This window comes from Juglans regia, chromosome 3, assembly GCF_001411555.2.
Source record: "Juglans regia cultivar Chandler chromosome 3, Walnut 2.0, whole genome shotgun sequence".
Classification (NCBI taxonomy): Eukaryota; Viridiplantae; Streptophyta; class Magnoliopsida; order Fagales; family Juglandaceae; genus Juglans; species Juglans regia.
This window is the reverse complement of record NC_049903.1, coordinates 32925936-32942831: the sequence shown is the minus strand read 5'-3', so window position 1 is coordinate 32942831 and position 16896 is coordinate 32925936. Positions and strand designations below refer to the sequence as shown.

General features: G+C 36.7%; 1 protein-coding gene across 1 annotated transcript; it reads left to right on the top strand.

Moving 5' to 3' along the window:
- The first annotated feature begins 298 nt into the window (after positions 1 to 298).
- LOC108994905 (AMP deaminase) lies at positions 299 to 11614 on the top strand. The gene is made up of 20 exons (XM_018970304.2): positions 299 to 844; positions 2451 to 2632; positions 2816 to 3023; positions 3252 to 3430; positions 3515 to 3566; positions 3670 to 3800; positions 3917 to 4096; positions 4554 to 4621; positions 4753 to 4895; positions 5366 to 5427; positions 6448 to 6561; positions 6906 to 7046; positions 8073 to 8195; positions 9181 to 9234; positions 9311 to 9421; positions 9502 to 9675; positions 9769 to 9849; positions 10477 to 10575; positions 10847 to 10970; positions 11069 to 11614. Exons 1-19 carry the CDS (start codon positions 493 to 495, stop codon positions 10913 to 10915), a joined length of 2523 nt encoding a protein of 840 aa, XP_018825849.2. The 5' UTR covers positions 299 to 492; the 3' UTR covers positions 10916 to 10970; positions 11069 to 11614.
- Positions 11615 to 16896: the final 5282 nt, after the last annotated feature.

Below are 16896 nucleotides of genomic sequence, written 5' to 3'. Positions count from 1 at the left end.
CTTACAGCTTAAATGTGTATTTAAATAAAGAAAAGAATAAAAAGAATAAATCACATATCAATTAAATATAAGTCTGTAATATATAACTTTTTTGTAGTATTTCTTTAAATAATAATGTACTATATATACGACAAAGACAGAGTTGCTATAAAGTCTTGATATAAAAAAATAATAACGATCCATAGTAAAACGGTGTAAAGAAAGGAAAAGCGGCGATAATACGAAGCAAACCACTTTCAATGAGTCCGAAAGTAGAGCAAAAAAACAGAGATAGAGAGAGAATGTGCTCGTTGTCGTCGCTTTCTGTGGCTATAAATAGTGGGGGAAGGCTCAGATACTCCGATTAAAAAATAAAACTGAGGTTCTTCTTCTCTGCTCTCACCTGCGGCACTCCTCAGTAGGGTTTCTATCTTGCTATCTCTGTACCAACTGAAACAATCATTTCCTTTTCTACGAGTTTGTAAGGGGGGAGGAAGTCCAAGTTTCTGGTTAATGGACGCGTATGCGCTGCATTTGGCCGTGGCCGCTCTGGTGGGAGCATCGGTCGTCGCCGTTTCGGCTTACTATATGCACCGAAAAACCCTAAATCAGTTGCTGGAGTTCGCCAAGACAGTGGAGAGGGAGAGGGACGAGAACTCGGACATCGAATCGCCGCAGCACCTGAAGAAGCGGCGGGCCCACTCACGCCGGAAGGGGAACGGCTATTACCGGCGCGGCTCGGCTTCTCTGCCGGACGTCACGGCGATCTCCGTCGGAATCGACGGCAGTGAGGAGAGGCGCAACGGGCATCTCCACGTGGACGGGATTCCGGTCGGGTTGCCGAGACTGCATACTCTTCCCGAAGGTATGGCTCTCTCGGATTTCTCTCCAGGAGAGTGATCATGAACTTTGGATTAGAAAATCTGGAAATATTGTCGTCATGCTTTTGAGAATTACAATTATAGTGCGTCGCGTCTTATTGGAAAATGAATTTAAGGAGTATTAACGAGTCAATAGCGCTTTCTTCTGTACTCATAGTTATAAATTGGATAAAGGCTCCTATATGCTTTATATTGGATTTTTTCCTGCTACTTGAGATTAGTATGGATCAGAAGATTCGGAATATGGTGGGTTTGATGGATTCATTTTGGAAACCAGGGCGCGATTGATGTTTATACTCGTGCGGGAGATGAAATTTTATGAAGATCGTGAATTTGATATATTTCATCCTTAACAAATTTAACAACTGTAATAGTTAACGGGAGAGTCGTTTTATAAGATCGCTATACATCACAGTGCCTGTGCTTGTGGAAAACTGGGATGGGACTTTAGCTAGTTATTGGGGGATTGGAATGCGTACCGTGTTTCATGAGAAACCTCTAAATGTTAAGGCCTAATTTTCCGTGTGTACAAGAAACTTACCGTGGCGTTGCTAGTCTAAAACCCTTATTGTGTATGAATTCAAGTAGTGAAGAAAAAAACTTTTTCACCATTTGGTTAGACATATTACACTGCATATTTTGAAACTGAAACACTTCATTTATATTCTTTACCTTTTTGCGTTGGTTTAAGGTTTTGATTGGATATTTGTTTTGATCAGTAATTTTGATTGCATCCATGTAATCTTCCAGTGTACTTGGGCTTTGCCTATGTACTTCATCAATAACATATTATTTTGCCTTTAAAAAAAGAATTTTGATTGGATATGAAGTAGTGAAATTGTCTTTCTCTCTGCTAGTTCCCTCCGACGCTATGCTCTTGTTGTCCCAGTCTCAAGTTTCCATCTTTTTATTCACAAACTCTCATGTAATCTTTTCTGCTGTCGTGTCATGGGACTTAGCAGTTGAACGGTTATATTAATTTGTTAGTAACTGCGGACAACTTATGTTCATAATAAGGTCGTCTAATTTGAAATTTGGTTTGGCAATTTTAGCAACCCAACACTTTCTGGGAACCTCAATTTATGGGCTTCATCCTACTTATTGGTTAGCGAGTTAGTCTATCTTCAACAACTTTCGTTATTTTTTGTCAACCAACAGCCTGCCTAGCACTAGATTAATTGCATTCACTTCAAATACCACCATCTCGTAATTTTCTCTTTTCCTTATTGTTAAAAAAGATCAAAGACTTTAATCTTAAAAAAGACATTACAAAATAGAACTTGAAAGGGAGATCGCCAGTTGAGGAAGAAAGGCAACAACGATATTTAAATGAAACCACTGTTTAGGTAGAATGTCATTGATCTCTCCTAGGAATCATAAATTTCAAAGATCTTTTCCTTTTCTATGAATCATAAATTTAGCCATACAAACTTCTCGGTCCTTGGAAAGTAAACATAGTCTTCAATGTGTTTCCTGTCTTCTAGGTTGTCTTCTCTCTCCCTTTAGTTTTGGGGCGCGGGGGAAGGAAAGAGGTTGGATTTGATGTTGATTCCTTTGTTGCTGACTAACTACGTAAATTGTTTGTATCAGGGAAATCTCCTGGGCATGCAAGTGCAACCAAGAAAACTAGTTCTCTTATCAGACCAACTTCTCCGAAGTCTCCCGTTGCGAGTGCCAGTGCCTTCGAGAGTGTTGAAGGTTCTGATGATGAAGATAATATGACCGACACTGCTAAACTAGATACTGCATATCTGCATACGAATGGGAATGCTGTGAGTTTTTAATGCACTTAGAAGAGGACATTTTAACTTGTAAAAAAGAGCACATTTATCTCGTTGTATGCAATCTGCATATTTCCTTCCTATGTCTCTGTCATTCTTCAAAGAATTCGTTCCTTTTCTAAATGAAAACTTCATCAAGAGCTGAAGGGTTGCTTTCTTACCTCTATTGTGCAGGGGCCAGAGTGTAAAACCCTATATGAAAATTTACCAGACCACATTAAAGCTAATGTAGAGCAATTGCCTATTGCTGCATCCAGTATGATTCGATCCCATAGTGTATCTGGTGATCTGCATGGCGTTCAGCCTGATCCAATTGCTGCTGATATTTTGAGGAAAGAGCCGGAGCAAGAAAATTTTGCCCGACTTAAAATATCACCTACCGGTATTGACTACCCATTATCTCTCTTTAAAGTTAATTTCTTTCTTGACCTTACCTTCCACTGATAGTTAATGTTTAATATTTTGAGGTAAGTACTTCTATTAGTTGATCTGTTGTGACTCTTTTTCAAAATGGTTTACTTCTAAGCTTGCCAATTCCAATGTTTCCGATTAAAATTGATGATTTGCATGTGGTGGATTATTATGTTCTAAAATCTGTATATTTTACCAGAGGTGCCATCACCTGATGAAGTGGAGGCATATGTAGTTCTTCAAGAATGCCTTGAATTGCGAAAAAGATATGTATTCAGGGAAGCAGTGGCTCCATGGGAGAAAGAAGTTATATCTGATCCCAGTACTCCAAAGCCTAATCCTGAGCCATTCTCTTATACTTCTGAGGGAAAGTCTGATGTGAGTTCACTTTTCATAAGAATTGCACTTTGGTTTGTCTCTCATATTCCATTTTTTCATTAACATGTTCCAATATTTATGCAGCATTACTTTGAGATGCAAGATGGAGTTGTTCATGTCTATGCAAATAAAGATTGTAAGAATCTAAGAGATTTGATTGATGGACTTATTTTTCTAATTGTTATTGACATGTTCATCTACTACAACATTTATGCATGTTCACCTGTTACCTGTTGCAGACGCAAACGAAGAGCTTTTCCCTGTTGCAGACGCCACAACCTTTTTCACTGATCTGCATCACATACTTCGGGTTATTGCAGCAGGGAATATTAGAACACTATGTCATCATCGGTTGAATCTTCTCGAACAAGTACATATTTTTTCGTTGAGATTATTTGTGATTAAGATGCATGATATTGCTCTTTTCTCATTAATAATAATTATAATTCGACATTGTGCTTATTTGTGTACCCATTCACCATTCAGAAATTCAATCTTCATTTGATGCTTAATGCGGATAGAGAATTTCTTGCTCAAAAAACCGCCCCACATCGTGACTTCTACAATGTCAGGAAAGTTGATACACATGTTCATCACTCTGCATGCATGAACCAGAAACATCTTTTGAGATTTATAAAGTCAAAGCTGAGGAAAGAGCCTGATGAGGTAATGCTATGGATTTTTCTGCTAATATGTTGTCAACACCCACCCATGGGTAGCCCAAGTGGTAAGGGCGAACTTGAGTGCATAAGCCCCATGTCACAGGTTCGATTCCTCGAACCGCGATTAAGTGGGAGGCCATGGCAGTGGGTTGCTGGGCTAGTCTCCTCGGGGGTTTAGGTTACATGGTTGAGTCCTAAGGGCTTTGTCGTGGGGTGGTTTCCCTGTCATAAAAAAAAAAAAATGCTGTCAACTGCTTGTCTGGCGATTCCTTTTATGGTTGACACTAAGTACACTTGTCCCTCTCTAAAACCAATATCTTTCATGTGATCAGTGGCACTTGTTGAATCAATTAATTTCATGTTCACTTGGTGATCAATATTTTCTAATGCTATTTTTGTTTTGGAAAAAGGGTATGCATTTGTTTTCTCCAAAGCACTGAATTTCTTGTACTTTTACTCAGGTTGTGATATTTCGAGATGGGACGTATCTGACTTTGAAAGAAGTATTTGAGAGCTTGGACCTAACTGGGTAATGAAACTTTCTTTTGCTTTCCCCCGACAGAGAAGAAAATATGTTTGAATTCTGTTATAATTATGTGCGATTAAACTTATTTATTTAAAAAATCAGTTTGTGATCTCTCTTCACATTTGTTTGAACAGGTATGATCTGAATGTTGACCTTTTGGATGTTCATGCAGACAAGAGTACTTTTCATCGCTTTGATAAGTTTAATCTGAAGTACAACCCCTGTGGTCAAAGTAGGCTCAGGGAGATTTTCCTTAAGCAAGATAATCTTATCCAAGGTATTTTCTGCTGGTCTTTCTTAGTTACCATACATGTTGCTCCTGTCCGTATTCTCTTGCTGCAGGCCACTTATCTCTTTGGAACTGTAAAAAGTTACTATGTATAATTTGGTGGATCGTGCACTTTGTTAAGGATAGTGGGTTTAGCTAAAAGCATCTTCACCTTAATTGATAAATGTGCTGATCAAGAGTTTTAGGACCCCAAAGTGAGCAAATCACCAATATCTTTGTACTGGACCTTATTCATCTTGTAATTATTGTTTTTATTCTGGCAGTAGAAAGGTATAAATGAATGGACATATAAAATTATTTTATTTAAGAGCTTGTGTGTTGTAGGGAATTTCAGTTTATCCAAAAATTTTTGATGATTCTCTCTTTCCTGATCTGTGATTATTTTTTATAATGGAACATATTGTCCTTACTTAATTGAGCCGCCAATCTTTGAATTCTTGTCTTCTTTTATTGAATAGGCCGTTTCCTTGCTGAGCTGACAAAGCAAGTGTTTGCTGATCTTGCTGCAAGTAAATATCAGGTGCTTCCTTCTTGTCCCTTCATTTGCTTTCCGATTTGGGTTTTTTGTCATTACTTGATGCTATGGCATCTAGCAGGGATTGGGTAATTGAAATGCAATGCTACAGCTAAGGGGTAACGATTGCTGAGAATAGAATCTACGTTCATAATATATATTCCTAATAGCATGCTGTTGCTAATTCCTATAATATATGTGTTATTCAATAGTTTGGTGTGCAGCTCTTCATTTTCCCCCTTTTGAAAGGCATATTGAGGTAGTCTAGGTAGTCTAATCTTTAATATGAAAATATTTTGAACTTCCATGTTAACTTTTTTTTCCCCCCCACAAGAGTCTGGTGCATTGTGACATGCTTGCTGGGTACAGTTTAGTTCTTCAAGCCTTATGAGTCTCTGAATGTTTCGTGAATTATGTGGGCATGTAAACAGATTATGAAATAGTTTCCTTTTTCAATGCTAATAAATTAAGTCGAATCAATTGTCACAACAATTTTCTGCAGCCTGTTTTTGTAAAATTTTGCATTGAGATACTTGCTAGTGGTTTTCATTCAATGGGTAAGAGTTGTGCAAGCTGTTGAACATTTCCATTTCCGTCAGTTCTCACGATATGAATATTGTAGTTATCTTTTACATTCTTATGGCAGTTGTTTCTACGCACAAAAAAGAAAACATTGTTTTGGCGGTTGAACATCATAGCATCTCTGACATGTAGTTGTAGTAAGGAAATTGATTTACACAACATTTTTCATAACACTTTACACAACTATGCTTTAAATGAGGGGTATTTTTGTAAAATAACTTATAAAAGTAACACCATTTTACAAAAATACTCCTATCTTAAAACATAGTTGTGAAATGTGTTGTGTGGGTATCATTACTCATGTAGAAATATTCTAGAGTCGGATAATCATTGTTCTTTGGGCGTTAAGAATGTTCATTGCCTTTCAGGTGGGATCCTTATTAATACCCTTTTTTTTTTAATTAAAACTACATTGATTTCTGAGGAACCATTTCCATGCTGCAGATGGCTGAGTACAGAATATCAATATATGGAAGGAAGCAAAGCGAGTGGGATCAAATGGCAAGTTGGATAGTGAATAATGAATTGTATAGTGAGAATGTCGTTTGGTTGATTCAGGTACACATAAGAATGTGTCGTATATTAAAGAACAAATTTTTGATAAGTAAAATGAAATTTTATTGAACGAATTTTATTAAAGAACAAATATATATATGATATTGGGTGAAATGGAAATTTAAGATGTTTTGCTGTGCCTGCAATCACGTTACAATTATATCGTGCCTAATTTTTGGTTATATTCTCATTTTTAAAGTTTATAGCATCTGTATGAAAGGTGTGATGATTGTAAAGTTTTGGCAGCTGTCCTCCTCCACTTTGGGGCTCTTTCGTAGAAGAAAAACATTGAATCTGGTCAATATATATCATAAGTTGCCACAATGCAATTCTTTTTGTCTTTTCAGCTCCCACGACTGTACAATGTGTACAAGGAAATGGGAATTGTGACGTCTTTTCAGAACATTCTTGACAATATCTTTATTCCGCTATTTGAGGTTACAGTGGATCCAGATTCACATCCTCAGTTGCATGTTTTCTTGAAACAGGTATGCTGTCTCGTGTTTCTAAATCTTCTCATTTTCATATTAGAGGTTCAACGGTTGTCTTTTTTTCGTAATATATCGAAAAACTGCATCTGAGCATTTCTTGAAAATGTTGACATTTATTCTATTAATGGTCTCTGTAATCACCAAAGGCCTGTTCTCAAGTCCTTGAAAATATGGTTGAAAAAAAAATGTACTAGCTTGTAAATGCTCTGAAACTGGGCTAAACAAAAAATTTAATTGCATGAAAGTTTATTTTCTCAGAACTTCTTAAACCTCTACGGCTCTTCCTGTAATTTTTTTTTTTTTATCAGTAAAGAAAATTTTATTGATCAAAAGAAGAGGCAAGAGCCCAAGTATACAGGACATATACAAGAGTAATGCCCAAGCATGCTAGTTTAGTCATACAAGGAATTCATTTGATTGGAAAGTGATACAAGTAATTCATGAAAAGTCATGCCATGAAAATCAATTAATTGACCAATGGAGTAAAGTATTGAAAAAATAAGTTTCTAAGCTCATCGCTCTTGATCTTCAAATTCAGTTTACCTTGATTTTCGGATTCATTTGGCACATCGCAACGAGTGTTAGTGAGGTTGATTTATAGACTTTTACCATGAGGAAGCGTATTGTAGGGATCCTCCCCCCTTTTCCACTCGCAGCCCTAATATGATTTCTTTTTTAGTAGAATCTTAATCAATGGGTGTTAAAAGTGAAGATGCTGTTGTTATGAAGGATTCACCCAAGCCAAAAAGAAAAAAAAAAAAAGACTGTTACTAAAGGAGTTACTGGTAATTTGGTGTAAAAACACACACAGGCATGCATTAAGTAATTTGGATTACAAAGCTTTGATTAGTTAATTTTTTAAAATTTGGAGTGTTGTTTACCAATAAAAATAATTTATTTATTTTTTTTGGAGAAAATCATGTTGTGCTTGGTTTAAGTTTGTTTTTATAATTTTTTTTCTAAATATTTTAGGTCTAAGATTTAACTGCTAAGATGTCTGGCTTGTCATGTTTGCTTGTTCAGGTTGTTGGATTGGATTTGGTTGATGATGAAAGTAAGCCTGAAAGACGGCCTACAAAACACATCAATCCGGCATTTTCATACTATGCCTATTACTGTTATGCTAACCTCTACACACTTAATAAGGTATGTATTCTACCAGTACAATCAATCTTAAAACTTCTTACGCTTCTGATTTAGGTTGCTTAAGACTTTCCCCTACCCTCCCTTTCTTATTCTCTAGAAAGATAATGATGTAACTTGGGGATCAAGAAGGGATATTATCTTACCTTGTACATATTTTCTTAGTTGTGATTGACTGGAGTGTTCCTTCCTCGTCATAACTTGGGAAGCTGCATTCATCATCAGAAGATAGGGAAAAAAAAAGCAAAGAAACATATTGAGACACACTTACTTGCAATAGCAGCAAGGCTTACTTGTCCTTAGCTTTGAATGCCATTGCTTATTGCTCCTGTCATTGATTGGTAGCTTCCTTTTTGGGTAAGCAAGCAAAAAAGAAAAAATGACCAAGCCATAGGGCACGACCCTGAAGACAAAACCAAGGTAGAAACAGCCTATGCAGCAGGCTACCAAGCTCAGAGAAACAGAAGAAAACAAGACACTAGACATTAGTAAATTCTAAAATTATGACCCATGTAGATGGCAAGATTGCTGCAATTGTGTATTTTTACCAATTTCTGTGCATTCCTGAGGTTGATAACCTGACTTCTAACTGTAACAACCCAAGAGAAGCCCAAGCTACATTTGGGCATACTCTCCAAAAGAACTAGTTAATGTTACAATTCGAGGTATTATATTGCTACTTTTGAGTGTTCTCTTTCAGAATCATGGTGTTAACTGTTGTTTTCTTTTCTTTTTCTTTTCTTTTTTTCCCCTCTTTTGATGAGTAAGGTTCCATCTTTCCCTTCCTTAACGAATAACTAGACAGCAGCACTGAAAGTCTTGTTGACAATAAGCTTTAACAATGTTTTTAGAGTATGACTTGATAAATAGCATGCTTTCCTTGTTGGTTGTATTGCCTTTTCTAATTCTGACAAGTGAATAGTTTCTAGATGCCTGTGCCTGGATTTTGATGCATTGGATCTGATCTCTTAGATGTTACAATTTTCAGCTTCGTGAATCAAAAGGCATGACGATGATAAAATTCCGTCCACATTCTGGGGAGGTATCTATCATTCATTTATTGTACTTTTATGCAGATGTCAGTTGTTTCATTGCCTCACGTATTGTAATATTTCCAGGCTGGTGACATCGACCACCTTGCTGCAACCTTTCTTACTGCTCATAATATTGCACATGGAATCAATTTGAGAAAATCGCCTGTACTTCAGTATCTGTATTATCTAGCACAGGTGGAATATATTTTGGATTGATGTTTATTATTTGGTTACTTTCACTGCTCGTTTGATTTAGATTTCTTGTTGGTTATCAGATTGGTCTGGCTATGTCTCCACTGAGTAACAACTCCTTATTTTTGGACTATCATCGAAATCCATTTCCTATATTTTTTTTGCGGGGTCTCAATGTTTCTCTTTCTACTGATGATCCACTGCAAATCCACTTAACAAAAGAACCCTTGGTTGAAGAATATAGCATAGCAGCTTCAGTGAGCTCTCTCTCTCTCTCTCATTTGTGCATATGTATTTTGGTTCCAACATACTTACACTGGCTCAAATATGTTCATGGCCTTTCATTGCAGGTGTGGAAGCTCAGTTCGTGTGATCTATGTGAGATTGCCCGTAATTCAGTCTCCCAATCAGGTTTCTCGCATGCCCTGAAGGTAATTGCTTTTATTTTGACTTGAGAGGACATGCTAAGAGTTTAGGAAACTATGGAGATCTCTTGCTGCTTCCCTTCTACATGAATGATAAAGAGGAGAAAAGGGGGGGGGGGGGGGGGGGGGGGGGTTGCCAGGTGCCAAAACTGATACTGTGTGTTCCTTCTGCATGGGGGTACTTGTCCATTATTTTGAAATTTTTTGCCGGATCGGGATAATCTGTGCGCAGTGGGCAATTAGTCTTCTGTCTTCATTTGAGTAATGAGATTTACTACTTGTGACATCTTTGATACTGATGGCTACACAGATAATGTGATGTCCATAACCTCGCTATGCTATCAATTTGATTTCTGTTCTACTGTTGTGGACACACTGCGTGTGTACCTATGGAAAATTAACCACCTCATATCTAGAACTGTAATTCATTGAGGTTCTGTTCTAGTAGGAGACTTTTCTGCTATTTTCTGTTCCCAAATATTCTGATCATTCAATAAGTTCTTAGTTAAACCATGTAATCAACTTAGCCGAATTTAGTTTTAGTTCTAAAATCTTTAGAATAGATTGTATTACATGGAGATGCTTTGTCACCTGCCTATGGTTGTCCTCTGACCAATTAGGTTTCTGTTTCAGTCACATTGGATTGGGAAAGAGTACTACAAGAGAGGACCAGATGGAAATGACATTCGCAAAACTAATGTGCCTCATATTCGTCTGGAATTCCGTCAAGCGGTATGATTTTGATATCTGTCTCATGTGTCTTTGTTTAATGCCTTTTTGTTATGCCCACCCAGACCACCCTCCATTTTGGAGGACTGGCAGGTGCTTGACTATAATGTAAGTTGGAAAACACCCCCCCCCCCACACACACACACCTGTTTACTGTTCTCCCTTTTCATACGGTATTAGATTTCTCAATTACTCTAATATTATGCAAATAATTTCGCACCAAACTTGAGCCTAGGAGTATAAGAACTAAATGATGTGATTGTAATGCTTGCAGATTTGGAGGGAGGAGATGCAACAGGTTTATCTGGGCAAAGCTGTTATCCCTCGAGAAGTGGACAAGTAATTTGGAAGGCACTTGTGCGCCTGATCCATCCTTGAATATTTCCCTACTTTTAGAGGTGGCCTCCATGCTTTTCTTTTCTAATACCTTTCATATTGGTTACTAGGTAAATGAATTTTGTTTTGTTAATTGTGAGTTTTGCTTATTTGTTTGTAGGAGGCAAGGAACTTGCTAATCCTGCATGAAGGAGAGGAGTACGCAATTCTGAGATGCAAGCTGAAAATTGAGCGGGGGCAAAAGCAGAATGCTAACAGAAGTTAAAACATGGTCCGAAGACAAGGTAGTAGATGTTCGTTATGATATATTTCTTGATTCGCATCTTCCCATACGGATTCTCAAGCCTATAGCAACGAGATAACAATGTCTCTCCTCTCGGCCAAATATAATAGAAGTGAAATTTTATAGTAACTCTAGCTTAAGCAAGCACCATAATTAGATATAATAGGCCTTGCTGTTTCTTTTTCTTTTTGAAGTTTTGTAGCTGTGTAAAATGGTATAGTGTAATGCTTCCCCGTGCCAAGGGAAAGTGGTCACACTCTTGCTCTGTTGAATTTTGACTCTTTTTTTCATTCGAAATGTGTCTTTTTTCCCCCTCATGGAATGAGTTTCTCAAGGAATGATGTAGGACACGCATCGGTTATAAAAACTGTTTTCGTAGTAGTAGTATCTGAACATTTGCTCGGCATTATTCCGTCGCCCGAATGTGTTCTGTTGTGCTTGTGGATGTGCAATTTGCAGCTTTTTGTTATTCAAATGTAGAACGGTTTGGATTCGTTACATGCCTTTTTTTGTTTGTAGTGGATTGGCGGTTAACTGACTGCAGTCAATTGGTTAGCCATCTGCTATAGTAACCCACCTCTGATTACCAATAAGGTCTGAAACGTGGGCAGCTTCTGGCCTACGAGTGAAATGAGCTGATATCGCATACCGAAGGAAAGGCTCAATTGCACTACTCTTTATATTCTACCTGCTGTCTCCCTCCTTTTTTCTTATCCTTTTATAAGTAAGTTGAATGAGGGCCTATTTGAGATACTTTTGGCGGCCAGTAGCATCAGAGCCTCATGCTCACTCTCGGTGATTAGGTCGTTCACTCCTTTTTCAACTTATACGACCACCACCGCTAGACACTGCTAAGCCCAATCTAGCCAAAGTGCTGTAAACAGGGAATCTGCTTTGGTGCATGAGGCACAAGCACCTCCATTTAGTCAAATTAGAGTTGTTCCCTACTTAACTATTTTTATGCTTTTCCCCCCTATTTTTGCTTGTTTTTGTAGACTTTGGAGCTAAGAGCTTTAGAGCATTCTCACTTGGGTAAAAACAAAGTTAAAACTCGACTAAAATCACACGATTGGCCTTTTACACATTCCATTCAAGAGAGGTTCCCACGTTGAATTATCCATAATAATAAAAATATTTTTAAGTTCATTTTTTTTATAATTTTTTTTTATCTAATTTAATTTTTTCATATTTTGCAATTCAAATCTATTGTAAATTATATGAATCCAAGCACCTCTGTATGTGTGTGTGTATATATATATATATATATATATATATATATATAAATAATTAGTGGTGCAATGTTATGTAGGTACAAAATGAGACAGAAATTAATATAAATTATTCAAGTGAGGGTGAACATTAACCATACAAACATAGAGTTACTGTAACTAGCAAGCAAAATATTTGTCTTTTGCCTCTTCCAATATAGATAATTTTAAGGGATTGTTAGTCAAATTTTGATTTGCATTTATATTTGGTTAAGGCAAAGAGAATGCTGTTAATATTGGTATAGCCAAATGTAAATGCAAATCAAAATTTAGCTAACAACCCCACTAAATTGTCTACATTGAAAGAGGCAAATGCAAATTTTTTGTTTACATGCTACAGTAATTCGATATATTTGTATGGTTACTGTTTCCTATCTATTGAATAAATTATGAATAACTTCTCTCTCCTCCCACTTAGACTCTCTCTCGACACAGAAGCCCCTCTCTCTTTCTCTCTCTCCACAGAAGCTTAGCCAAAAGAATATGCTGTGAGGAGATATTCATTTATAGACAGAAGATACATAGTAGCTGTACAATTACAAATATGGAAACAAATATACAAGGAAAACAAACGGCTACAATTGTGGAAAATCACTGATATCTTGGTCATAATCAGAGGAATCAGATCATCCTCTAATATCCCCCCTCAAAGTTGGCGTGGTAGCCAGCCCAATCGGCATCAGAATAGCTGAGCAAAGTCTGAGAGGAATCCCGTGAGAGTTGCAGGCCATAATGGTAGGTTCCTTTGACATAGCGTAAAATACGCTTCAAGGCTCTAAAATGATTGATCAATTTTTAATTTTGACTTCCAAGCGTAGAAGCTGTCAAAGTAATACAAGGGTAAATCCCAAGATCGAATTCACAGGAACAATGAGAATTTAGCAAACATTTCATTTTCGCAAAACAACATATTAACGTTCGTAGTGACACGAAAGTTTAAAATGATAAGAAAAGAGTAAACTAAATGAGCTAGTTATGAACAAAAAAAATAATAAGAAAAGAAAAATAAGTTTTAGAAATTACCCTCTAGTAATATTAACACCTAAATATTGCTATTTACTAAGGGAGCGTCGAATGAATTAGGAGAGAAATTGTCGGGAAGCTCAAGCTTAAGTAAAGCTAAAAATGAAAGTGAATCTATTTTTCTAAAATTGCTAAGAATCAAGAGGTTTAAAGAAAATGTGCGGAAGTTGACTTAAACTTGTAAGAAGCAATTAAACAAACACTTGGGATATAATTTTCGCCCACTAATTTGGTGATGGATTTACTTCTCTTTTCATTTTCTCTCAACCATTCTTTCATTCCTAGAAATCATGGTCGGATAAAACCATAATTTTTAATCTAATAAAACTACTTGACAAATTATATGACAATCATAGAAAAGTGAAAGAAAAACATCAAAGTCATGTTACTTGTTCAAGTATCAATTGTGCCTTTACTTCTACAATTGATCTAAACCAAGAATCAAGAACTCTAATCTTTTCTAGATGTACATTGAAATATAATCCATCAAGTTAATCATCAAAAGTACTAAATATTGAAGAAAATCCAATCCCAAATAGTCATGGGTTACTCATTGAATCCCAAGCTAAAAATCTACCCTATCATCTCTAGATTAACAAAATGCTCAAGAAGATTAAAATCCAACATCACTAAATACCGTTTCAAAGAAAAATTACTGAATGAAAAATATACTAAATCCCTAAAATGTGCTGAAATCCGAAACTCATAAGAATAAAAAAACAGGTAGAAGATAAAATGAAATTGCAGGAAAAGAAAAGAACTGGAAAATCAAATGAAGAAGAAGAGGAACCCGACTGGAAAAATAAGCACAAAAAAACAAGAGTCCGGCGCACAGCAGAAAAATTTTCTTTTTATACTCTCTATTTTTTCGTCTTGGTTCTCAGCTGCGCGTTTCACCTCTGCATCCCAGCACCATGCCGTTTTGCAACCATTTTCGTGTGTTTTGCTCCAGCTCCCTCGCGTTCCAGCTCAGCACCCATTTCTCTCCCTTCTGCTGCGCGTTTCGTCCCTGCAGTGCGCACGTCTCTGCATTTCACGTTTGCCGTTCATGCGTTTGGAGCCAGCCTGCTGTGAATGCGTGAAGGGGTCTTTGTGCGGGCTGCTTGCAGTGAGGCAGTTGCTGCTCGTCTGCCTGCGGTGAGTGTGGCTTCGTTTCATCCTCTCTGCGTTTTGAGCTCAGCTGCTGTGAGTGGTCTTCAACTCGTACACGTTTCTGCTGCTGTGCGTGAATGGATCCATTTCATGTTGTTGTACCAGTTGGGTATTTCCAAAAATACCCATGTAAATTAATATTTTTCCCATAATGTCCTGCAACACAAATATAATACGAGTAAAATTTTGGGATATTAATTTATGATGTGGTCTGGTTGCATTACAACTCTTTTCAAGTGTAAAATATCAAAATTTTATATTGAGTCAAGAATTAAAATTTACTACATAATTAAATGCTTCATTCACATTTTGATTAAACAATTCACTTACTTTAGCTGTTTAATCATGTAGTTTTTGACATTTTATCACACCTCCCAACTAGCTTTTTGCTAGTCTCTAGCAAATAATGCGATAAAAATATTGCAGGATCCAAGAATGACCTACTAAACTAAAAAATCTCTACAAAAGATCAATCATAGTGCAATCTTGGGCATAAGAATGTAGTCAAGTCAGGTTTTAGCTCAACACTAAAAGCTCATAAAATTCTCAAGAGCTCAAATAAGGGAAATGTACTTAAGCTTAAGATCTTTGAGTGCACCAAGTGTGTGAACATATTTCCATTTGTTAGTTTCAAGATTTCTCACAATAGTTTCAGCCTAGCAACTTTTTCAAGAAAAACCAAAAGGTCTTCACTCCAATTCAAAACCATTACATTAGCGGCTTTCACGCTATCACACTTTGAAAGACCCTTTTTTTTTTTTTTTATAGATCCCGGTGATAGGCAGCCTTTTCCAATGTACTTGCACCATTTTTTATTTTGTGCATGATCTCTAGCCTGCCCCTTTTCTCATATACTTTTACAACCTTTCTCTCTCTCTCTCTTCTTGTTTTTTTTTTTTTTATCACACTTTTCCTAAGCTATTAAGATATGGTTCATTGTAGTTTTTGCTAGTTGCTTAGAAGAAACCACTGATTGTCATCAAACAAATCACAAAAAGTATCTGCTTGTGTCAATTAAGGTCATCAATCAATAGCTTTGAAGTAACTTTCCCAAGTTTGAGTTGCTAAGACATATCATAAGGTCAAGTGTCAAACTTAAAACTAACCAATGGGAATTAGTGTAGCCCAAAACTGCAACTATCTGATCTTAAGAAGAGAAGAGAGAAAATAGAAGCTTGGAAGCAACAAAAAAATTCAGACCCCACAATAATTAATCCTGAGAGACTAATGGTAGAAGGCTCTCCTTACCCCCCAACTAAAAATGAGCAGTGTCCTCAATGCAAATCATGAATACAACAAAGCATGAAAGAAAATAGGGCCGAAGGAAAATACCTGAGATGGTTGAAAGGATTGTGAACGTAAAAATGAAACCATAAAGGAATAAACAGTGCTGAACCTGAAAAGATATACTAAAGAAAAAGAAAAAGAAAGAAAGAACAAAACATAGAACTGAAACAAATAAAAGCAGAAAAATAAAAGGAAAAGAAAGAGAAGAAAAAATTAAAACAAAACAAGAATGAGCTAAGGACCATGAGAATAAGTGGGATCTTCTAAAAGAATGGAAGTATCTTCATGTGAAAGTTTTGCCAAAAAATGTTTAAGTCGTTGGCCATTAACTTTGAAAGTGTTTCCATTTTGAGGATTAGTAATCTCAACAGCTCCATATGGAAACACAGTCTTAACTACATAAGGCCCACTCCACCTCGATCTTAATTTGCCTGGAAATAGATGGAGGTGGGAATTGTAAAGTAAGACTTGCTCATTGGGCTCAAAATTCTTTCTTTGGATGTGCTTGTCATGTAATACCTTCATGCGTTCCTTTGATAATTTAGAATTGTCATATGCATCTCGCCTAAGCTCATCCAATTCTGAAATCTGAAATTTTCTCACAGAACCAGCATGGTCAATAGAAAAATTAAATTGTTAACAGCCCAATATGCCTTATGTTCAAGCTCAACGGGAAGGTGACATGCCTTTCCATAGACCAAGCGATAAGGAGACATGTTAAGAGAGGTTTTAAAGGCTGTCCTATAAGCCCAAAGCGCATCAGTAAGCCTTAAAGACCAATCTTTTCTATTGGGGTTGACTGTTTTTTCTAAGATGTGCTTAAGTTCCCTATTAGCTAATTCAGCTTGCCCATTCGTTTGCGGGTGATATGGAGTGGAAACTTTATGGTGTATACCATATTTTTTTATGAGGGCAGCAAATGGTTTGTTGTAAAAATGAGTTCCATTATCACTAATAATAGCTCTAGGCATGCCA